Raw genomic sequence first — 22,334 nt, 5'->3', positions numbered from 1 at the left:
ATGGTCATATAAATAGTGCCTGTGCTTGGTGAGGAGATGGTGCCTGGTTGTCTTGGCATGCCCCTGCCTGCAGTGGAGGTACGTGAGGATTGGCACTGGATGCATCCAGCCATGGTCTTTGGCCAGGGACCTCCTTTGACTTGGCCTTTCCAGGCAATGTTATTATAATCAGGCTTCCTAGGTAGTCTTCCTCTCTTTGGACAAAGTCCCAAATTCCTAATAATTAGTATTTTTATCTGCCTAGCTGTTCTGCTTCTCATGGCAAAGGGATACTCCAGGCTCTTGTAAGTTGCATCACCTTGAGTCACTTTTGATGAAACCAGGCAGAGTGGGTGAGGACTGAACCCAGAGTTCTGGGTGTGTTTATTGTAGCTGTCCTGAGGCTATTTTGTGCAGGACCCTCTCCATGGTGTCTTATTTTCATATTTAATTAAAGAGGATCTCTGTTCTTTTTTTTTTTTTTTAAGATTTTATTTATTTATTTGACAGAGAGATCACAAGGCAGAGAAGTAGGTAGAGAGGGGGAAGCATGCTTCCTGTTGAGCAGAGAGCTGGATGCAGGGCTCCATTCCAGGACCCTGAGATCATGACCTGAGCCTAAGGCAGAGGCTTAACCCACTGAGCCACGCAGGCACCCTGAGGATCTCTGTTCTGAAGAACTCTATAAATTTCTAGAGACACACATGTGGAACATTTAAGTGAAGATACAAATCAAGAATTGATTATTGAAGAAAATAACACATTGGAAAGCAGGGTGAAAAAGTTTTTAAAACAAGATGGAATGAGTGGTACAAAATGTTAGGGCTTGTAATAGGAATGGTAGACCATGCCTTCGGGCTTTGCGCTGAGGGCCCCAGAGGAGAAGAAGGGCAGAGAAGCCAGTGTTAGCAGAGGCTGAGAATGGAAAGAGGCCTGGCCCAGCAGAGGCAAGCCTAGCTGAGGGGGAGATGGTAGGAGAGATGCTTGGGTAGAGTTGTGAGGGGCCAGGTGGCAGAAAACTTCTGAGTTTCTGGCTGGACTCATTTGTAAGTGTGCAGCAGACGGAGAGATTTGTATAGGGAATGACTTGATGTGGTCACCTATTAGAGAGGATTAATTTATTGTAATAATCAGAAGGGATAAGAGATTCTAGGCCAGAGAATGAAAGGGAGGTGCTTAAAGCTATACAGATATAGGTGTTTGAAGACAAATTGGTGAGGCAAAGTAAGGGGAACTTGAAAGAGTCCTACATTATGAATCAGTAAGGCTAGGCAATAGGATAAAAGGTATAAAGGAAAGTGTATTAGTAAACAAATGAGCAAATAGTAAGATTCTGGTTATGAAGATGCTGTGCAGAGTAATATGGTACGTTACATGTATGTTGTCAGATACTACAGTGCTTTGCCCAGAATGTCGTGCTTTCACTTTTGGCTACCTCTCTTACCCTTTAGGACTCTGCTCGGGGAATTTTTCCCTGACTCCATCAAGCTCTGTTCCTGCAGAGCCTTGTGTCTACCACTGTCAAGCACTAACCGTGACTGAATTTCTGTTGACTTGTCTGTCCTCAACCAGACCAGGAATTCCATGAGGTCCGGAACAGTTCTTTTTCTCCAGCGCCTCCAAGTAGATTCGGTATTCACGTGTTCATGGGGTTTATTATACGCTGTTATATCTTGTGCTTTCTCTGAAGTGTAGTTTTAATTATTACTTACTACACTATCGTCTAGATAATAATCAGCCATGCCCTAAAGAGTCAGCAAAGCAAAGGTAATGATGAAGAGGGCCCTCTGTTTCTCACACTGGCTTTTATTTTATTGGTCAGATGTTTGAAGCATACCACCACTGTATTATACTAACGTGTGCTTTGATTTCTTGATATAGCAAGTAGCCCCAGGTGAGATAAATCAGCCTGATGTCAAGGTTTAAGTGTATTAGAGCAACAGAGGAGGAGATTCTGCCAGCACTAACCCCCGTTACTGTGCTAGGTTCCCTGGAGAAGTATAGTATAGCATAAGAAGTATAATATAGCATTCTCAACCTTCTTTCTCAACATCTTTCAGGGTGGATGAAAATGGAATGCGCTAGGAGGAAAATACTATTTTTATTCTTCTTTTACTTGCATAATTTTGCTTGAGAGAGTGTTTATATATATGTGTTTAGGAGCATCATTCTATTTTGGCCAATGCTGGCATTTTTCATTTAGTTGAACTGGTGTTTTCTCTGGGAGTTGTGTTTGAAGACTAGGAGGAAGACTTTTTTGACTGAAAAGAATGCTAAGTTCTTCAAGCTCTTTTTAGGTAAATTGAAGTTGTCTGAGTCAGTGGAGATGTGATCAACACTGGTTTTCTTGTGTCTAGTCTGGGGTGGGAGCTGCATCTCTTGGGTCACATCACACCCTTTTGTTCTTTCTTTTTTTTTTTTAAAGATTTTATTTATTTGACAGACACAGCGAGAGAGGGAGCACAAACAGGGGGAGTGGGAGAGGGAAAAGCAGGCTTCCTGCTGAGCAGGGAGTGTGTTGTGGGCTCCATCTCAGAACCCTGGGATCAGGACCTGAGAAAGGCAGGTGCTTAATGACTGAGCCACACAGGTGCCCCACACCCTTACTTTTAAGGAATTCCTCTTTAGGTAGCCCTTCCTTTCTTTGTTCCTTACTTTCTTCTTCCTTCATTCCTTCCTTTTTTAAAGCTGCTTAGTGTAAATAGGCTTTGGGGAGCTTGAAGCTGTTTTTAGGAAAAAGTGGTCTTTTGCTTTTTCCTCTTCTCCCTGTGCCTCCTGTTGGACGGGAAACAGGGCTGCCCTCCCTGGAAGGTTGGAGGAGAGTTTAGCTGTCAGTAGTTGATGTTTTCGGCATGTGGTGAGTGGGCAGGAAAGACAGTCCTTCCAAGTAGGGAGTTGGCCACAGGTGTTTGGTGTGGACGATTCTGACTGGAATGGGCCTGCCCCAGGCCAGGTTATAGATTGCTGGGTGTTAGGTATGGGTGAATGGGGCTCTGCAGAAAAGGGATGGGTGGGTTCTAGGACTATGACCCTACCGCCATGGTATGAAACCTTAGTGCGCAAGGTAGCCCATGACGCAGATCACAAGTCATGTCTGGGCTGCCACTTGGTAAATTGTTTTATTAATGGTTTTTGAAGAATCAGTTTGTGAACAGAAACCCACAAAGCTTAACTGGTGTCTCAGAGAAAAAGTATAAAGTGTTGGAATTACAGATTAGGGGCCTAACTTTTGAGTCAGTCATATAGGTCTCTCTTGTAGGTGGGAATAGACTACAGTGTATGATGGGTTTCTGCCTTTTTTGGTCTGCTCTTTAGTAGGTCCATTTAGAGTGGAGCTTTGGGTTTCTAATTTCTATCTTGTTCTAACACAGTGGTTCTTCACATTTTAACCCACACTGTTCCTGTGCTCTAGGCTATGAGAAACATACCACATTCCAATGCTCTGATTCCCAATGAGGGGGATCTTGGGATGTACTTTTCTTCAGGGCCTGGGTGTGTACTTCTGACTTGAAAAGCCCACCTCTCTCATCAGGAATTATTGCCCTGCAGTAAGATCAAGTTCCAAAAAATGCCAAGGGAATCAGTAATTCAGTTTGGGAAAGCTTTTTGGATTTCTTTGGAGAGCTGCCTGTGCAAATATGACCAGGGAATCCATCTTTATAAGTTCATTGACTGCCTTTTAGTCTCAGGTCACTGTCTGCTAAGTAGATTCTCTTACCTGGTAATGCTGGAGGTCTATTATCACCTGGAAGGAGTTAGCAAGAGCAAGTTGGGCCAGGTGTCTGTCTGGCTAGGGTAGTTTGGACCAGGCTGTAAGGAGTTGGGCAAAGTTCAGTGAAATAGGATTTGATGTGAACTTGGGGGAGGAGCTGCTTAAACTTTTTTTGACTTCATTTCCTCATGAGTAAAGGGGAGGGGGCTGGATCAGCTACTATGTCTGGTTCCTTCCTGTTGGAGCTTTGAATGCCAAGGGGTTGGAGATGGCTGGAGAAGATAATTGCTTTCTTAATACCCCATTTATTTTGTTCCTGCAACTCCAGGTTACTTAGCTTTTAGGATTATTTTAGCAAAATTTGCCTGAGAAGCATAATCATGCCCAGTGCAGTGTAAATATTCACACATTCAGGCACAACCTCTTCCCCATCCCCCATATACACACGTAAAATATGAATCTGTCCGTAGTGAGGAAGCACTGTGCTCATTGCTGCGGGTTTCTTTCTGCTTTGCTTGCTGCCAGTCAGCTAAAAAGACTCCTGGAGTAGTTGTAGTGATAATGTCACTGAAACTAGAGAGAAACGTGGCACCTTTAGGAGACCTACTGATTCGTGACTTCGCCACCCCTCCCCCTCTTTGAACCTGTTCTGTTAAAGATTGCACCTAATTATGTATCTTTGGTCTTTTTGCTGTTTACAATTCAAATGCTACTTAAAGCCAGTTGTTTGCTTTTGTATGCTATAAATCCTGGGCTGCCATCTGAAGCACAACTTGATGATTGTGTATTATCATCTTGGGTTAAGTGCTGTCTCATTGCTTTGCAGGCTGCCTGCTGTTTCCCGGGGAGATCATGAAACGAGGTCGCCTTCCCAGCAGCAGTGAGGATTCTGACGACAATGGCAGTAAGTCCTGCTTTGTTGTTCTTGGAGCCTACCCGGGTTTGGATTGGTGTAAAAACATGATTTTTTAATGTAATGCTTTAAATAGCTGAGGCCCTTCGCATATCAGGCAGGTCAGAGAAAGCCAAGGCCTCTGAGTGTGAGACTTCAGGTCTGTAACCAAGTCTTTCTGGTAAGGTTGACTGCAGGCGGGCATTCCTCAGGCTTCCTGTTTGTTATCCAAGGATCCTGTTTGTTCCAGGAGTCACTGGTGTGTCTGTTTTTCCTAAACATCATTTATGGCACTTAGACTTGCTATTTATGAAGAGGGAACTTAATTGAAGCCAGTTAATTATCAACTAGTCCAACCTGATACAGGGGTAGATTGAGTGTGATGCGAGAATATTAAGTATAGGTTTTTAGTGAGGCAAGAGTCCATGCTCTTCACTTGACTTTTAACGTGACTGTATTTAATACTACTCCTGTCTGCATCTCTGCTCTCTGGCATCCTCGTATTTTCACAGTGCAGCTGAGAACCAGAAGTTGGCTTCCAGGCAGTCAAAATAAATGTCATACAGCTTCTGGGTATTGAGAAGCTAACATACTACTCGAAGAACTCCTCTCAGATAACAAGGGAATTTTGTACCTAGCACAGTGCCTGAGTTCTAGCCTATTGGCTTATGTTTTAGGTTACAGATGAAACTTGGGAAACCTGCTTGCTCTGCTGCATGATGGGAAAGGTATTAGGCCTGCTTTCAAGGAACTCTATCTTAGATATACATTAAATCCAGGTCTGACAGAAATTCAGTAGGGAAGTAATAGAGATATCTTTTTGACGCTTGTTGGAAATGTATATATATAGGTACAAATTCAGAGGACAGGAGGACCAGGGAAACACAGGATTGACATTTGGGCAGGTCCTGAAGGATGAAACAGTTTTTAGGCAAACAGGATTGTTTTCAGTTTTCTGCTCTGGAAGTCTTCAACAGAGTAAAAACTGTAAATTATAGACAGCAAACCTTTGCTTCTAAAGGTGGCCACACTGACAGCCATGAGAAACCTATTGGGAGGGACCATGAAAACCAGAAGACCTCAGACACAGCATTCTGTAGGGGGCTTTGGGGACAGGCGTGGGGCAGTGGGATGTAGATTTGGTGGCTGTTGGAGGGGTGTCGGGTGTTTGGGGTACATGGAGTGGTAAGTTGTGACAAGATCATGAAAAGCTGGGTTTGACAAGCTAGGGGATCAGGGACTTTGGGGTCAGATGGTAGGAGCTGCTGATGTTTGGCACAGGGGAAGAGTTAACTGGGTGAGGGAAGGAGAGGCACGGAGGTTTAGGGGCTCCAGAGAGCAGGGCTTCCCTTTAATTTCAGGGAGAGGTGTTGAGGATCGGTGCCCAGGCACAGGCAGCTAAAACCACTTGGGAGAGCCCTTGGGAGAGCCTTCTGAACTTCTTAGCTCTTGTCTGTACACAGCCCTCACTACCTGTTTTTTGCTCTGATATTTACTTAGGCTTTTTACTCCTTGAGGCAAAAACATGCTGATATTTCTCTTCTGCCCCCTGTGGTGCCTATCAAAGTGTCCTCAGGAGTCATAAGTACTCAATAAATGCTTGCTGTTTGCTTGAATACACAATTTTGTCCTACAGCAATTTTAAAAATGTCTTGCTTTTTAGGTTCAGAATTAATCAGAAGAAGGTTTCATGAATTACTTTCAGATACTAATAATGCTGGGTACAAGGCTTGGAGTCCTGTTTTAATATATTTTTTGGCATTGAGCAGCAGGTTTATGCTCACTGTGTTTGCTCTTGTTGCTGCTTCATCTCTTCCCTGAGAGAGCTGGGTTAGAGGAGGTTCCCTTGGAGGCACCTGGCTGGCTCAGTTGGTAAGGCATGCAACTTCTAGTCTCGGGGTTGTGAGTTTGAGCCCCACATTCGGTATAGAGATTACTAAAATCTTAAAAGAAACAGAAGAGAAGGTTCTCCTGGAACATTCTCTCAGACTTACAGCCTTCCCCTCTCTGGTCTAGAGCTGCCCAATAGGATGGAAATGTTCTTATCTGCTGTAATTGAGGAACTCTGGGTTTTAAGATTTTGTTTAGTTTTAATTAGTTAAAATGTACATTAAAAGAAGTTGCATGTGGCTAGTGACGACCATGTTGAACCAGTTCTGGACCATGGCCCAATCTCCTCTCCTCAGCTGCGCAGAGGCTCCTGATAGCCCCAGAGGCCCTTGTATGGGTCTGTTTGAGCTGCCAGAACAAACGGTTACAGACTGGGTGGCTTAAGCAACAGGTAATTATTTTCTCACGGTTCTGGAAGTCTCAGATCAAGGTGTCAGCAAGTCTGGTGTCTTCTGAGGCCTCTCTCCTTGGCTTGCTTTATTGTGCCCTCACACGATCTTCTGAGCATGTGCGTCCTTGGCATCTCTGTGTCTAAATGTCCTCTTAAGGACATCAGTGAGATAGGATCAGGGTCAACCCTAATGACCTCATTTTAGCTTACTCACCCCTTTAAAGGCTTTTATCCAAATGTAGTCACATTTTGAGGTACTGGGGGTTAGCCTCCAACATAAGAACTCTCTGCAGCCCTAGAAGACCAGGTGTTTCATCTAAATGGGAATTTCCACCCAGAACTCTTGTTAGAATTGAAGGAGGGAAAGAGTGCCTGAATTCACCAAAATGTGTCCATCAAAGGTCACCTTAATGGTTTGACAGCCATTTTCTACTTCCTCTTAATACATTCCTTTCGGGGCGCCTGGGTGGCTCAGTGGATTAAAGCCTCTGCCTTCGACTCAGGTCATGATCCCAGGGTCCTGGGATCGAGCCCCGCATCGGGCTCTCTGCTGGGCAGTGAGCCTGCTTCCCTTCCTCTCTCTCTGCCTGCCTCTCTGCCTACTTGTGATCTCTGTCTGTCAAATAAATAAATAAATCTTAAAAAAAAAAATACATTCCTGTCTGTGCTGGTCTCCCTGAAGAAGGTAGAGTTAGAGCATTAAGCAGCATTAATATTTATAGAGGGCTGGAGGGTTAAACTAGGTAGACCACAAAGCTGGGTTCTGTCCTACTCAGGCTAGATGAGGAGATCACGACAGTGCTACTAGAAGGTAGGTGGGCCATCCTTTTGTCATATAGTTGGTTCAGTATAAAGATATGTTGATGCTCTAGTACTGGACTGTCTGTCCAGGCTTAATGATTTGGTAATTATGGTAGACGATGATATAGTAAATAAACAGGTCTCATTAAGAACCCTTGGAATGCCAAAGCTTATAAAAATACGTACATATCAGACACCGTGGAATACCCTTTCCAACCCTCTCTGAGTGCAGTTGCTTCACAGCAGAGGCCTCTGGTACCAGTCGGCTTATTTGTGTTGGAGCCCATCTTTTTGTGTAAGCCCATGGTGGTCTGATTGGGGTGCTCTCTGCCCTTGCAGTGTGGTCCCTAGAACTGGGCCTGCCCTCAGGGAGGTCTGGGCACTTGGAAAGTCCTGATTGCAAGAAGGGTTGGGTGTGTGCAGTGGCTGCGCCCCAGCCTCTCCAGCCTGCAGCCCTGACAGAATTTTGGCAGCAGTTCCCAGCCCAATGCAGAACTTGTCCAAGTGGAGGAGAGGCAGCTGCAGACGTCAGCGTGGGGCCACAACACCAGCCGCAGCCACGGCGGGGCCCTGCTGGCCTCTGGGCTGGAGTCCTTTGCTTTGTTTTCTGGCCTGATCCAGGGGAATACCAGTGTGGTATTTACAGTTGGGGACGGATGGGCATTTTCTGTGCCAGTGCAAGCCCTCATCCAGCTGCAGTTGGAGTTGTTGAAGCCTTTCTCCAGGTGCCCTGTGGAGGGCTGGCCCTACAGTTAGATGAAATAGCATTGGGGTGTTTGCAGGCTGTGCCTCTAATAACTGGGGTCCTGGGACCGGGTGGCCCTCACTAGGTTGAAGTTACATATTGTGCCAGGGCATGGCCTCGGGAAACAAGCCCTTCATTTCCTGCTTCCCAGCCCAGGATCCTCTGTCCTTAGGAGTTTTTGGCAAATGTGGGAATGGGATCCACCAGCTATTGTCAGTATTTCCAAAACCTGAAGGAGATTGCATTTTTATCTTCAGTAAAGCTGCAGAGGCTAATTAAAGCATCGAGTGTCCTTTCTTTTGGCAAGAATTATGGATTGTTATCTCAGGCCAATTAACAGCTCTGATCACCCATTCTTCTATTTTTTTTTTCTGTAAAAGTAAGACAATTAAATATTACTTAATGAATACTGTCCATTTGGCACACTTTTTTTTTCTTTTCAAAATATGGGATTTTTGGCTGGAATAAGGGAGCCAAATGTAAATGATATTTTTGGGTTTTTTGGGTTGTTTTTAAATGTGCCTCTCAAAGACACAGGGAAAGGAAAAAAAATTATTTGTTTATTATGAATAATGAGAGAAGTGTGCTGACACTTTAAAGCTTTTCCTGACACCTTAAAGCCTTCCTTTTCCTGTTGAATTTCATAACTGTCAGGACTGTGTTGACTTCCCTGTGGGAAGGCCTGGAGAGTGTTGCTGGGGGTCTGGAAACCAGGTACCTTGCGGACCCTCTGGTCACCTAGTTTCCACACCTGTACTAGCCCTGAAACATGTCGTCTTCTCCAGTTAGCAGCTGGGCTCTGCTCCATCACCTATGATGATGAATGTGCAGAAAAAGAGTGCTGAGCAAAATTCAGACCTACTAATTTTGCATTTAGTAACTCAGGTTGGTGAGTGGTAAGCACAAAGTTATGTGAGGACTTTTGCTTTTTTCCCGCTTACAGCTAAACAATGAAGAGAGAACAAAATTTTAGTGGATGAAACATACTTCTGCTTTGTACCTCTTTATGTCTTATTGCATTTAATGAGTTTCCTTCCATCTCTCAATAACTTGCTGTCATTTTCTTAATTTAATTGGCTGTGCTTGGTTACCTTTGTGCAAGTCTTCAGTGGTTTCTCTTTTGCATGCTTCCACGGCCATTCATATTTAACTATACTTTTAATTTGTTCTTTCCCCCTTAAGTTGCATCTTGTGACACTCAGGGATTGTGTAGGCATTCTTGAAATGTAGGGGATTTTCGGTTCAAATATTGCAGAATGTGTACTGGCACACAGAGATGGCTTTGCCCCTTTTCAAACCCAAGGTGTGGCTTGGCTTTGCGAGGCAGAGCCAGCATCTTCTTGGTCTATAGGAGCAGTTAGCACAAAATGATCTAGTCCATGGGCTAGTCTTCTATAGCCACTGGACTTGGATGTTGGCAGGAGCGCTGGATAAGTGAAACATGTGTGTGTCCATTGGTTGAAGGCACAAGTATATTTATGTTGAAATATTTCTGAGCCAGTTTTTTGGATATATGCATGAAGCTTTTGTATTTTGGAATGTGGAAGTGAGTTGGACTGTGGAGCTAAGCTTTGCTGGGATGGAGGAGGTGGGGCAAGTGTAGGGTCAGCTCCTGCAAGAAACAGCAATTATATTAAGAGTCTTGTCTTCTATCATGCAATTAAAGCAAATGGTTAATAACTGCATTAAATTTGCTTACTTTCCAGTGGGAATTTCTACAGCCTTGCTTTATTTGCACAGGGCTGTCCCTAGCTTTGAAGTAATACATAGGGGTGTGTCTTGGATCTGTGCTTTTGTGACACCAGTTGCCCTGCCAGACTCGATACTCATTGGTCCCTAAGTGCCTTACTTTGTTAAGCTGGTTTAACATTCCTGAAGACACCAGCATGTGTTGTAGTGTCTAGAAGCAAAGCAGTGTTGGAGCCGTAGGAGATTCGGTATTTGGTGAGTGGTGCGGTTCTTTCAGAGTTTGCATTTTGTGGTGGTGTCAACACCCAGACCACCATTTGTTCCGATTTCTGAACCTCTCGTGGGCTCCACAACCTGGCTTATCACACACGGGTTACCAGTGGAGTGTGTGCAGCAGGTAGTAGATTTACTCTTGAGGTTTTTCCTTATTTTAGATCTAGGGCAAGAAGCATGGCTATTTTTAATTTCAAAGGAGAATGTTCAAGATACCTGCCTAGTAGGACCTGAAAAACAGGGTTGAGTGCTCTGTGCACATATGGGGTCCATGCTCATGATGCTGTGATCTGTAAGCCTTTTATAACTTTGGTTGTTACCCCACAGAGCTCTGTTTTAGTGTGAGTTTGGGGCCATTAAAATAAGATGCTTTGTCGAATCATTCTTTCCAGTATTTAATAGAGAATTGTTCTTAAATGGTGTACAAGTCTTTAAGTAATGTCTTTACATGACTTTAAGTAATCCTGTTTTGTATATGGAAAGTGAAGTAATTTTAGACATCATTGCCAAATTTCTAGAGTTCCCAACTCCTCCTGAAAGCAACGAGAAAATAAAGAATTTTACTTGCTATATTCTTAGTTTAGTTTGCCATTAAATGTTAACATTCTGAAAACAAAAACAAAATGCAGTACCAACAAAGTGTGATCTTAGCACATGGTTTTTAAGAACTTACAGGTGTCTAGTGTTTTGCTATAGCATAAACCACTATCTCCTGGTCCTTGTGGTATTTGAAATACTCTTGGTTCTGTTTTGTTTTTTTTTTTTTTTTTCACCCAACATACTTAAAAAGAATATTTCTGTAACTTAACTTTTTTTTTTTAATTAAAAGGGGTTGCAAATTATTTTGCTTGAATAATACTCTGGGAGCTTCTTGACCACTTGAGAGAGCATTGCTGTGGAGAGAACTGGTATAATACTGTCAAGACCTGAGTCTCTTGGCCTGTAGGCTTTCTGTGAATGTTTCTGTAGATGTTGGTGCATTCCTGTCAGGAGGCAGCGGCCCCAGCAAGTTGTCTTTAAATGCATTCTTTTTTTTAGATTTTATTTATTTATTTGACAGAGAGAGTTCACAAGTAGGCAGAGAGGCAGGCAGAGGGAGAGAGGGAAGCAGGCTCCCTGCTGAGCAGAGAGGCGGATGCGGGGCTGACCATGACCAGAGCAGAAGGCAGAGGCTTAACCCACTGAGCCACCGAGGCACCCTTTTAAATGCATTCTTGCTTTATTTTCCGTGACCTCATTTTCCCGGAACTCAAAAATGTATCTTTTTTTTTTCTTTTTTTCTTTAAACCTGTCTTCTAGGAGCACTTGGGTGGCTCAGTTGGTTGAGCCTCTGGCTCTGGATCTTGGCTCAGGTCATGATCTCAGGTTTAATACCCATCTCTGAGTTGGGCTTCTCACTCAGTGGGGAGTCTGCTTGAGATTCTCTCCAACCACCCCCCACTGCCCTGCTCGCCTGTGTTGTTTTTCTCTAAGATAAATAAATAGATCTTCTAGTAAGTAAAACAGGTATGTTCTTGGTGCCTGCCACCTTCAGTTTTTGAGTTACAGTGGTGGTGATTCTTGTTGAGCATGGCTGTTCTCAATAACACTATTTTTTCCCCCACTTAAAGTTTTTTTTTGAGAATCTGCTGTGTGCACAATACCAACCTTGGTATACTGTATGTTGTAAATAGTCACCTCTGTCTTGGGCCTGATGGCTCTTGACAGTACTTAAAAGCAAGTAAACCAGAAAAGGGATTACAAGTAACAAATACCTGCTGTTGGACATGGAAAGATCCTAGTTCTCTATGCAGATTCTCACCTAGTTCAGCAGCAAAATCTAGGTTTTATGCAAATTACCTGTGTGAAGTAGAATAGAGCATTATCTTTTCCTTTACTGTTAATGGATGATAGAAAATCATCACTTATTTTCTGCATGCATTTAAAGTATGCACTTTTGATAAATTTTGAAATGTTTATACCCATGAAATCATAACACTCAAGTTAATCCTTCTCTCTTTTTCCTAATCAACCTCTGATCTACTTTGTCACATAGCTTAGTTGTTATCTTCCAGAGTTTTGCATAAATGGAATAATGCAATATGTATTCTTTGTCTTCTTTCATCACAGAATGATTCCAGCATCATGTTGTATGTATCATTAGTTCTTTTATTTCCCCCCTTATTGCTGGGTGGTACTCCATTGTATGCATATACCATAATTTGGGTAGTAAATTGTATGGATACCACCGTATGTTTACTCATTCAGTTTGTGGATATTTGGGTGACTACTGGCTTTTGGCTCTAATGAACATCCCTTTTGTCAGTTAAAATTTAAATTTTGCCTTTTCACCAGTCTTTCCCTTTCTGCAAAGTGAGTTTAATAGATTACTTTTTCTCTCCATCCTTTTGCATTAATTAAATTAGGAGGAAGAGGGACAGACTATTTCTGGGTGGACCAGCATTTCCCTTGGATATTACTATTATCAGATACCAAATTCGGAGCATCTTTGGATTCCTGGTTTTAAAAGCACATGTGGCCCAGACATTTTCAAGAATATAAAAGCAGTCCTAGGAAAAGTTGCTAAGTGACTGCCATTACTTGGATTGTGTTCTTGGCCAGCAAAGCTGTGCACTTCCTGGAAATCTTGGAAACTACCTGGGAGGGACTTCTGACAGATCCCCAAGAAGAGGCAAGAGTGACACAAAAACCAAGAATGAGCAAATTTGGGGGCACCTGGCTGGCTCAGTCAGAAGAGTATGTGACTCTTGGGCGCATGGTTGGCTCAGGGTCCTGGGATTGAGCCCCTACTCATGTCAGGCTCCCTGATCAGGGGGAGCTTCTCCCCTCCTCCCCATTCGTGCACTCTCTCTCAATCTCAAATAAATGAATAAAATATTTATAAAAAGAGCATGCAATTCTTGTTCTTGGAGTCCTGAGTTTGAGCCCCACATTGGATATAGAGATCACTTAAATAAAACTTTTTAAAAAAGTGAGCAAATTGGGGCGCCTGGGTGGTTCAGTGGGTTAAGCCGCTGCCTTCGGCTCGGGTCATGATCTCAGGGTCCTGGGATCGAGTCCCGCATCGGGCTCTCTGCTCAGCGGCGAGCCTGCTTCCTTCTCTCTCTCTCTGCCTGCCTCTCTGTCTACTTGTGATCTCTCTCTGTCAAATAAATAAAAAAAAATCTTTAAAAAAAAAAAAGTGAGCAAATTTATTTTCTGCTTTAACTCTGAAAGTATTTGACTGTAAAGACTCACCTCCTCTCACTCTATATTCATTTTTAAAGTATAGCCGTAGAATGAGTCTTCTAAAATTTCGGTTTTCTTATATTTATAATCCCTTTCCTATATACAGTGCCTTTTTGCCCTGTATCATCTTTCCTCTCCACAAACAGTTGGGCATCCTTCTAGAGTTGTTGTTTGCACTCTTCTGTCTGTTCTCTTGGCCTGTGGGCTGGCCGGAGGAGGGCCTGCAGGACCAGAGGGTGAAAAGAGACCTGTCTGTAGAAATGAACCATCTGCCTGCCTCTCCAGGTTCCTGAGTTGGCCTCTGTCTTTACTTTTTCCACTGATGACCGGACATAGAGCTTTTGCAAGTTGGGTTTGCACTCCTGTGTGCCCAGAATATTTCCTTCAGTGTGGGAGTGAAACATTCTTACTGATTAGAATCTAAAGAGACATACTTACTATTCTTTAAGGAAGAATTTTCTAAAAATATTTACCGAAAGTACAGTAGGGGCACCTGTAGGAAATGTAATTCTGCTAACCTAACAGCAGTCAGTTGACCCAGTAAGAGCCTTCAGAACTGGTGATCAAGGGTACTACCCACATCTGTGTCAGAGGAGCCTGGAAATCTCCTTTAGTCTCCGTCATTGCAAATCTGATGATAGGCTTATGTGTAGAATCTGTTTCTTAATGTCTCCGGGGTCTTAAGGTGTTTTGATTCTGTGTCCCTCGTCTCTGGAATCCACAGAGATAAAAGCTTCCTACTTGAATGGCAAATGATTTTATTGGTAGAAGGCAGTTCCTTTAGGTTTGGGCTTTTATTTTGCGGAGGTTTGTTAATTTCTGGGAAACAGTACAGTATGTGTTCAGGTTAGAGGTGAGTGATGAGGAAGTTCAGCACCCACCAGGGGCAGTTGTGAGGGCTGCTTCAGCTCTCTGGTGGCGGTAAGGTACCCACAGACAGGAAGTCACTGCAGTTGACCAATAAAACAAGTGAGAGGAGGCAGAGGTGGAGGTGGGGAGAAGAGAGGCAGGGATTCTGAGGTATTGGTAGTTGCACTGAATATAATCGGCCAGTGGTTGGATGTATCCTGAGTGAGGAGAGTCTAGGATGACTCTTAGATTTCTGAATTCTGGTAGAAATGGTAGTGGTATTCATCAAAGTAGAAATAGAAGAGGAATAACAGGTTTGGGTAAAATGTTGAGTCCAGTTTTTATCGTGCGGAGTTGATTGACCTGAGGAACCCTGAAGTTGATGTCTTATCTGAAGGTGAACGTGGACCTGGAGGTTGGCAGGGAGGTGAGAGTGGGAATGCGAGTCTGACAGCCTCCTGGGCACATTGGGAAGACCTAAGGGTAGGGATGACAGCTCTGTGGGGAGAATACTTGGAGCAAGAAGGAGAAATGCTAATGTGTTCAGGGTTCATAGAAGACTGAAGTTAGTACTGAGCAGAGACCAGGAAAGAGAATTCCCACCCAGGCTGAAGGAGCATCTCAAGCAGGATAGAGTTCATGCTGTAAAAGAGGTCTTGGGCCTGAGAGGGGCTTAGACATGGTGGCATTTAGGAGATATGGGTGGCCTGGCAGGGCTTCCGGATTCTGTGGCCTGGTGGAGGAGTGGCTGGATCGTAGAGCATTAGTTAGTTGTGGAAGAAAGGCACAGAAAAGACCCCGTTGACATTTTTTTGGGCAAGGTGAGTAGGCAATTTTAAAAGTTAATTGGCCATAGCACTTAGTCTGCAGTCTGAGCTTCCCCGTTTCAGGCCATGCAAAGTTCTTACATTTTGTGGAGTCAGAACTGTTTTTTAATGTCTTGGGGGTGGCATTATGATTTAACATAATGATCTAGCATTTAGAAAGTTTATTGAAAACTCAAATGCTTTTCTCACTGTATTTACCAATGTGAGAGGCTTGGAACTCTTGAAGTGTAGGCTTACAGATGAAGGCTCTGCATGGATGATTTTCTTAAAATGCCCCCCTCCTGTGTGCTGTTACCTGGGCTACACAGCGAGGACTGGAGGGATCTGGTTAGGCCTGCTCTGGAAAGTGTGTGGTTTAAGTAAGTACTGGGAGTGGAGGAGCATTGCCGCTTATGTTGTGGGGAGACTTATGTTGTGGGGAGACGCTGAGGTGAGCCTTGCTGAATTTGGTTAAAAAAAGCTCCTCTTGGGGGTGCCTGGGTGGCTCAGTGGGTTAAAGCCTCTGCCTTCGGCTCAGGTCATGATCCCAGGGTTCTGGGATCGAGCCCCACATCGGGCTCTCTGCTCGGCAGGGAGCCTGCTTCCTCCTCTCTCTTCCTGCCTCTCTGCCTACTTGTGATCTCTCTCTGTCTGTCAAATACATTAAAAAAAAACAAAACAACAACAAAAAAACTCCTCTGGGAGTGCCGGGGTGGCTGGCTCAGTTGGTTAAGGGTCTGCCTTCAGCTCAGGTTGTGATTCCGGGACCCTGGGATCAAGCCTGGGGCTGAGCAGGGCTTAGCAGGGAGTCTACTCTCTCCTGCCCCCACCCCTTCTCTCTGCCCCTGCCGGTGCCTGCTCGCTCACTTGCTTGCTCTCACTCGCTCTCTCTCAAATAAACAAAATCTTTAAAATAACCAAAACCCCGTGAACACACAGTGATTTGTGTACTTTTAATTGTTCCTCTTTGGATATTTGTCTTTAGGCCTCTCAACTACTTGGTCCCAGAATTCCCGATCCCAGCACAGGAGAGGTTCCTGCTCCAGACATGAAGATCGAAAACCTTCAGAGGTATTTCCTGAATGATGGTGTGACTGCGCATGTCCTACTGTGTGCATGAGTACATGTGGTTGGCACACACCTGGTTGATTGATACTGATGTCTCTGCAATCGTGGGCAAGTTATCTAACTACTTCGGCCTCAGTTTTCAAATTTCTAAAATGGGGGTGACACAGGTGTTTGCCTCATAGGATTCTTGTGAGGATTAAGTGGGGTTAATACACAGACGTTAATACATACTAAGCACTTAAAAGAGTGCTCGGTAGTAAATGTTAGCTATTATAATTAATTATATTCTTTTTTCCTTTTCTGTTTCATCTTCGCTGGCTCCCAACAACTTTTCCTCTGGCCAGGAGATCAGCGGGTTCGGCTGCTGCCAGTCCCTGCCAGCCTCAAGTTAGTTTTGGCCATGAATTTGTGGCTTATTTGGCAACAACCCATTGTAATTCTGGGAGTTTTGTTTCGGCGATTATGTTTAAGGCTTTTTTTCCCCCTCTTCTTTTTCGATTTGTTTCTCATCTTTTCCTGCTCCCCCACATTTTGTTACCTACCTCCCTACCTATTATCTCTTGTCTCTTTATTTAAAATTGCTTTTAGGCGTGTTTCTCTGCAGGCCTTTGTTGATTAGGGTCCTCTACCAGGCCTGAGATAGGTTTTATTTGACAACCTTGGCCAGGCTCTGAGGATTTGAATGATAGCAGAAAGGGCATTTTAGTTTATCACAGTTTTCAGGTGGGCAGGCTGTGGGGAGGAGGGCCTTAGGTTCAGCCCCTGGTTTTGTGTTGCCTCTTGAATAGATGGCTTCAGAGGCTGCCTCATCCTGTAGCTGCAGAGCTGAGGCCTGTGCTCCACCAGCTCCTTCTTTTTCTGGGTATGGGTCTGTAATGGGAGTGCTGAGGGTCGCTGTATTGAGGTGTTAGGAGTTGTTAGTTGTGGAATATCATTCTCCATGAGGAATCGTAGTAGAAAACCATCCCAGGAGACACTTAAACATTAGATCAAACCTTATGGGAAGGTGGCCGTTTTATTGCCTTCGTTTTCCCAGGTCTTTGTCATTTTTAATCTGTAGTGCTCCCCTCCTTTCCTGTGGGTTATGAGCGGCTCTGCCTGTCTTTCTTAATTCTCTGTGCTGCCTCCACAACCAGTGTCCTCCCGTTCATGCTGCACAACTGGGTTGTAACTGAGTTACTGCAGGACAATAGTATGGGGGGTTCGGATGAGGGAGCTAGTACTGGGTCTGAGGGGCACCAGGCAGCAGGAGGCTGAGTGGCATGGATGGCACTGGCCTTGTCCCTGACCCGTGTTTTGTTTTTGATTCCCCTCCCACCTAAAACTCTGAGTTGAGCTCTTAGTTCAGACTACTTTACACATAGGTTAGCGCTAACATGGAATTCTGCCAGAGATTGGGGAGTCCGTGTAGGGCATCTGTTTCAGTTCCTGACTGTCCTCTGAGTCTTTCAGTAAAGGAAGGGTGGGTTGTTTTTTCTCATATTGTTGCCACAGTTTGATTTTCCTCCTCCTTTGGCTTACTCCCTTGTTTTTTACCTACAAGGCTTAGTTGGAATGTGTTTTTTAACTGATTTGCTTCCTGAAGATGTAGACTTGTGATTTTGTTTTAAAGCACTTTTCTCTTGCGGGGGGAGAAGGGCATGGGTGATATGGGTCCTGTGCATCTGGGCTGGGTGCCTGCTTCGGGGGGCTCAGTGCTGCAGGGGAGCCTGACCTTGTTTGTGCTTTTGCAGACGGTGCACAGCCAGGTTATTGCTTGTTACTGGAACTTGAGAAACGAGAAGTGGCATAGTGGGGAAAAAGTCTGTGTTGAAAAAATGGCAGGCCACAGAAATGGACTTTTTATTCAGACACTGCTCTCAGACTTTACTATGGTGAAGTTTATTAAAGTGATCACCAGTCTGAAAAGCCACCAGGAAAAACAAATATGGACCTATTGACAGGCGTATAATGTGCACTGTGCTTCACAGCTTAAGAAAGAACTCCCTGTCCCGAGAAGAGAGAGTTCAGCATTGTGACTTGTGTAAACAGAGAGTGTAGCTTACAGATGCAGGCATGCTTTGTGCCAAATACAACTTTGGGCCAGCGCTAATGCCAGGGTCAGAGCTTCCTTGTGTAGCCCTGAGACACTGGTGGACTGAGGACGAGGCCCCGTCTGGCCGCCGGCGCTACACTTCTGCCCTTTTCCCAGTTGGGAGGAGCAGCCCTGCGAGGGCCACTTTTGTTCTCGTCTCTACCTCTGATGAGAGATTGAGGAGCTCTGCCTGTACCGGGGTGCTTTGGAGTTTTGGGGGGTCTGTTTTAGGTGGGGTGAAGAGAGGGTAGAGTAGCTTGCTTGCTTTCTTTTTTTCTCCTTCCCTCCCTCCTTTCCTCTCAAATACTGCTTCCCTTATAGAAGTTATTCCAGGTAAACATGTGTAAACATGTTCTTTACGTTTTTTAACCCTTTTTCTGACTTGACCCCACTGGTCTGTCATTGTTTCTTTCCCATATTTTCCCCACATGTACTTTGTGTGGCACCTGCCAGCCAGGACCCGACTGCCCGGGTACCTTGCCGCAGGCCCTGGTGCTCTGGGAGGCAGGAGCTGGGTGGTGGTGGTCTGCATATGGGAGGGGAGGCCTGGCAGTTCTGGGGTTTGGCTTGAAGTTGTTGCATGGTTAGTGGAGTTTTGTATCTTAGCAAAATAGCACCCTTGAGTGAAATCTCAGCAGCCCTCTCTTGAATTGAGAGTTTCTAGAGTTTTTGGGAGGAGGACAACAAGGTTGCTTCGCTGCTGTCAGAGATGCTGCAGGCTTGTGGAGTTGATGAGGAAGTGAGAGGCTGGTGTGAGCCATTGCTGCCCCCAGCCTGAGAGGCCAAGGGCGCGGCAGGCCAACGGGTTCCTGTAATAGGTCAGACCCAGTCTCTGCTGATACAGTGACCTTGTTACACGGCAGCTCCATGGTTACCCTGCAGCTGCCAGCACTCTGAGTCAGAATGCAAATATCTCATGTCAGTGACCCTTTCTTTCCCTTTCCAGGTGTTTAGGACAGACCTGATCACTGCAATGAAGTTGCATGACTCCTATCAGCTGAACCCAGATGAGTACTATGTGTTGGCAGATCCCTGGAGACAGGAGTGGGAGAAAGGGGTCCAGGTGCCCGTGAGCCCAGGGACCATCCCTCAGCCTGTGGCCAGGTAGACGTGTCTCTCCACCTGCCATTGCCTTTCTGCCGACAGCCAGGTGCCTGAGAAGAGCAGTGAACTAAGAGGGGGCCTCAAGTGGCCACAGAAATATGTAGAAACATGCTTTAGGTCCACAGGGATTGATTTTGTGGCCATGGGCCTCCATACTTAATATTCCAGCTATCTTGGGAAGGTGCCTCTCTCTTACGAGAGGAGGGCAAATTCTAAGACATTTCAGGGAGGTGACTGGTTGAGGGGAGGAAACTGGGATGTTTACACAACTGCTGCTTTTTTTTTTCCCCTCACCCCACCCCCAGTTGTATTCACTCTGGGTGCTGGAGAGGAGTGCCTGGCTTCGTGGCTGTTGCAGGGATGGGTTCCACCTCTGGAGGCAGGTGTGAGGAGACCTGCCAGGTTATGGTTGTGTGGAAGGGGGGCTTCAGAGGAGGGACGTTTGATGAGTTCTCTTATTATTTTATTTTATTTTATTTAAGGGTCTTGTGGGCCCGGGGCCTTGATGACCTGCCTCTGCATGGAGCTGAGGCCTGTTTGCTCCTTCCTTCACTGTGCTGCTCTGCTAACCGTGGAGGCCCCTCATAGGGAGGGAAGATTCAGGGCCTCTGTGCTCAGCTAGCACCTGGTTTCTCTGCTGTGCTGTTGGTTAGCTGCCGGCTTTGTGAAATGGACTCTTTTACCATTGCTGATTATTGTTTTGGGGTCTCTGTGACAAATGTCCCCTTAAATGTGCAAGCTTAAATTACCAGTCTGATGCCTCCATAGGCCAGAGTCGTTGGCCCTGCAGGATAAACACCATGTTTGCCTTTGAATCTACGTCTGGGGCACAGCACTGTTTTCATTGTTTGGATGGCAGTCCCCATCCAAAATTACTCGCCAGGTCATTTTTTTATTTGGGAGCCCAGACCAAGAGCACTACATGTTAACCACAGCTTATGGAGTTTTTAGCTAAAGCCCTGCTCTTGGTTGAGTTGGAGAAATAACTCCCTTTGGTTTGCCTGTTTTACCTGTAGGTAAAATCACTCTGGTAATTACGAGGTTGATGACAGTACTTTGACACTCTTTGGACCACTTGCTGATGGTCTGCTGACATGGCAGCGTAGAGGGAGGAACTGTGTGGATGTGTGGGGCCGTGATGCTGGGCCTATGTCTTTAGGAAGAGGGCTCTTCCTTCCAAGTTGGGAGGGATTCAATCTTGTGTGCTGTCATTTCTTTTGACTGCGGTGTAGTGAAAGGAGCTCCAGGTCTTAACAGGTGTGGGGAGAGGGTGGTAGTATAAGAAGAAGTGGGAGCTTCTGTTCCTCTCCTGGGGTCCTAAGCATATGTTGGGAGAGTCCCCTACTTGGCTAGGCCTCTCAGATTCTTAGCTTGCTTAGTAATGGGCAAGGCCTAATTTTATTTTTAAGATTAGAGGTGGTGGGTTTGTCCCCTTGGTTCACCAGGGCCCTGCTGTGCATGTCCTGCCGCCATGTTCTGAAGAACCTGGTGCTAGACCTTCAGCAGGGTGGGCAGGTCTGATTGGTCGAAAGTGACTTCATCGCTAATTCTTGAAGCTTAGGAGGTCAGTGTTTCGGGGTTGCCAGCAGCCACTGGGGGAGGCACTGTCCTAGCTCAAGGCAGGGCTTGAGCAGTATCTCGGGAAGCCAGTTGGAAAAGCTGTTTTGAGGATGTCTCAGTGTTAGCCTCTTTATCCAGTGATAACCTAGGGATTAGGGTGTTGGAAGTGGAAGCAAATTTTGGGCCTTGTGAAAGGCTTCCTTTCTTGTGGCAGGAAGGGTAACCTGGCTGCTTTGTTTTCTTGTTAACTAGGGTCGTGTCTGAAGAGAAATCCCTCATGTTCATCAGGCCCAAGAAATACATTGTGTCACCGGGCTCCGAGCCTCCAGAGTTGGGCTATGTTGATATCCGGACACTGGCCGACAGTGTGTGTCGTTACGACCTCAACGACATGGATGCTGCGTGGCTGGAACTGACCAATGAGGAATTTAAGGAGATGGGTGAGAGACCATGGGTTATATTGCTTCATTAATGAATGATGAATAGAGAAGAATTTCAGGCATATGGGTGTGTAGCAGAAGCCCCTCAGCATCGCCTGGTGAAGTCTGCTCCATCCTAGCTTCAGTTTCGTAATCATGGGTCTTTTTCGGAGATGAGTGTGTCAGGCTATGGCACCTGTGTTCAAAGGGACTGGGTCTGTGAGTGGCTTTTGAAGAGAGTGGTGGGATTGAAGGAAGATGTTTTCCATGGCTATGGGAGGCAGGATTCCCCATCTCTACCCTGATCTACCCCCCTCACTTGCTTATCTCAAGGGAACCAAAGCCCAGAGAGATGAAGCGACTTCCCCAAGATGACAGGAGGGTCTGGTCCACACAGTTTCATGCCCTGGTGGTGTTTTCCTGCAGTGCCATTCAGATCCTTTCTTCCTGTGGCCTGTTGTTTCTCTCAGGAAACTCCACATCAGCCAAGCTCACTGTTCTCTGATATACCTCTTGTATTTTTACTTCCATGATTCTCGAGTCCTGCTCCAAACCTGGAGTGCTTTTCCCATTCACCTCTGTCCTGCTTTCTTTCTGTGAAAGCCCTGCTTGGCTGAATGTTTTGCCCATTGTAGGCTATTTTTTTTTTAAAGTAAATGTTTTTTTTTTAAATTTATTTTTTCAGCGTAACAGTATTCATTGTTTTTGCACAACACCCAGTGCTCCATGCAAAACGTGCCCTCCCTATTACCCACCACCTGTTCCCCCATCCTCCCACCCCTGACCCTTCAAAACCCTCAGGTTGGAGGGGGAGGCGAACCATAAGAGACTATGGACTCTGTAGGCTATTTTTT

The 22,334-nt window shown here is 45.2% G+C and overlaps 1 protein-coding gene across 13 annotated transcripts in view; it reads left to right on the top strand.

The window, feature by feature from the left end:
- Window positions 1-22,334, top strand: part of JADE1 (jade family PHD finger 1) — a 61,083-nt gene that overhangs the window by 14,096 nt on the left and 24,653 nt on the right. For 7 of the 13 annotated variants that reach the window (XM_045992417.1, XM_045992445.1, XM_045992426.1 and 4 more), the window contains exons 2-5: window positions 4,518-4,595; window positions 16,241-16,326; window positions 19,344-19,501; window positions 21,314-21,501. In XM_045992417.1, coding sequence (XP_045848373.1) covers window positions 4,544-4,595; window positions 16,241-16,326; window positions 19,344-19,501; window positions 21,314-21,501 — 484 coding nt within the window. In that variant the 5' untranslated portion in view covers window positions 4,518-4,543. Of the gene's footprint in view, window positions 1-4,517; window positions 4,596-16,240; window positions 16,327-16,667; window positions 16,711-19,343; window positions 19,502-21,313; window positions 21,502-22,334 lie in introns of all 13 variants that reach the window. The other 6 variants (XM_045992453.1, XM_045992482.1, XM_045992463.1 and 3 more) reach the window with 1 other exon arrangement.

Source organism: Meles meles, chromosome 2 (genome assembly GCF_922984935.1).
Source record: "Meles meles chromosome 2, mMelMel3.1 paternal haplotype, whole genome shotgun sequence".
NCBI classification, from domain to species: Eukaryota; Metazoa; Chordata; class Mammalia; order Carnivora; family Mustelidae; genus Meles; species Meles meles.
This window is presented reverse-complemented; position numbering and strand designations above follow the sequence as displayed.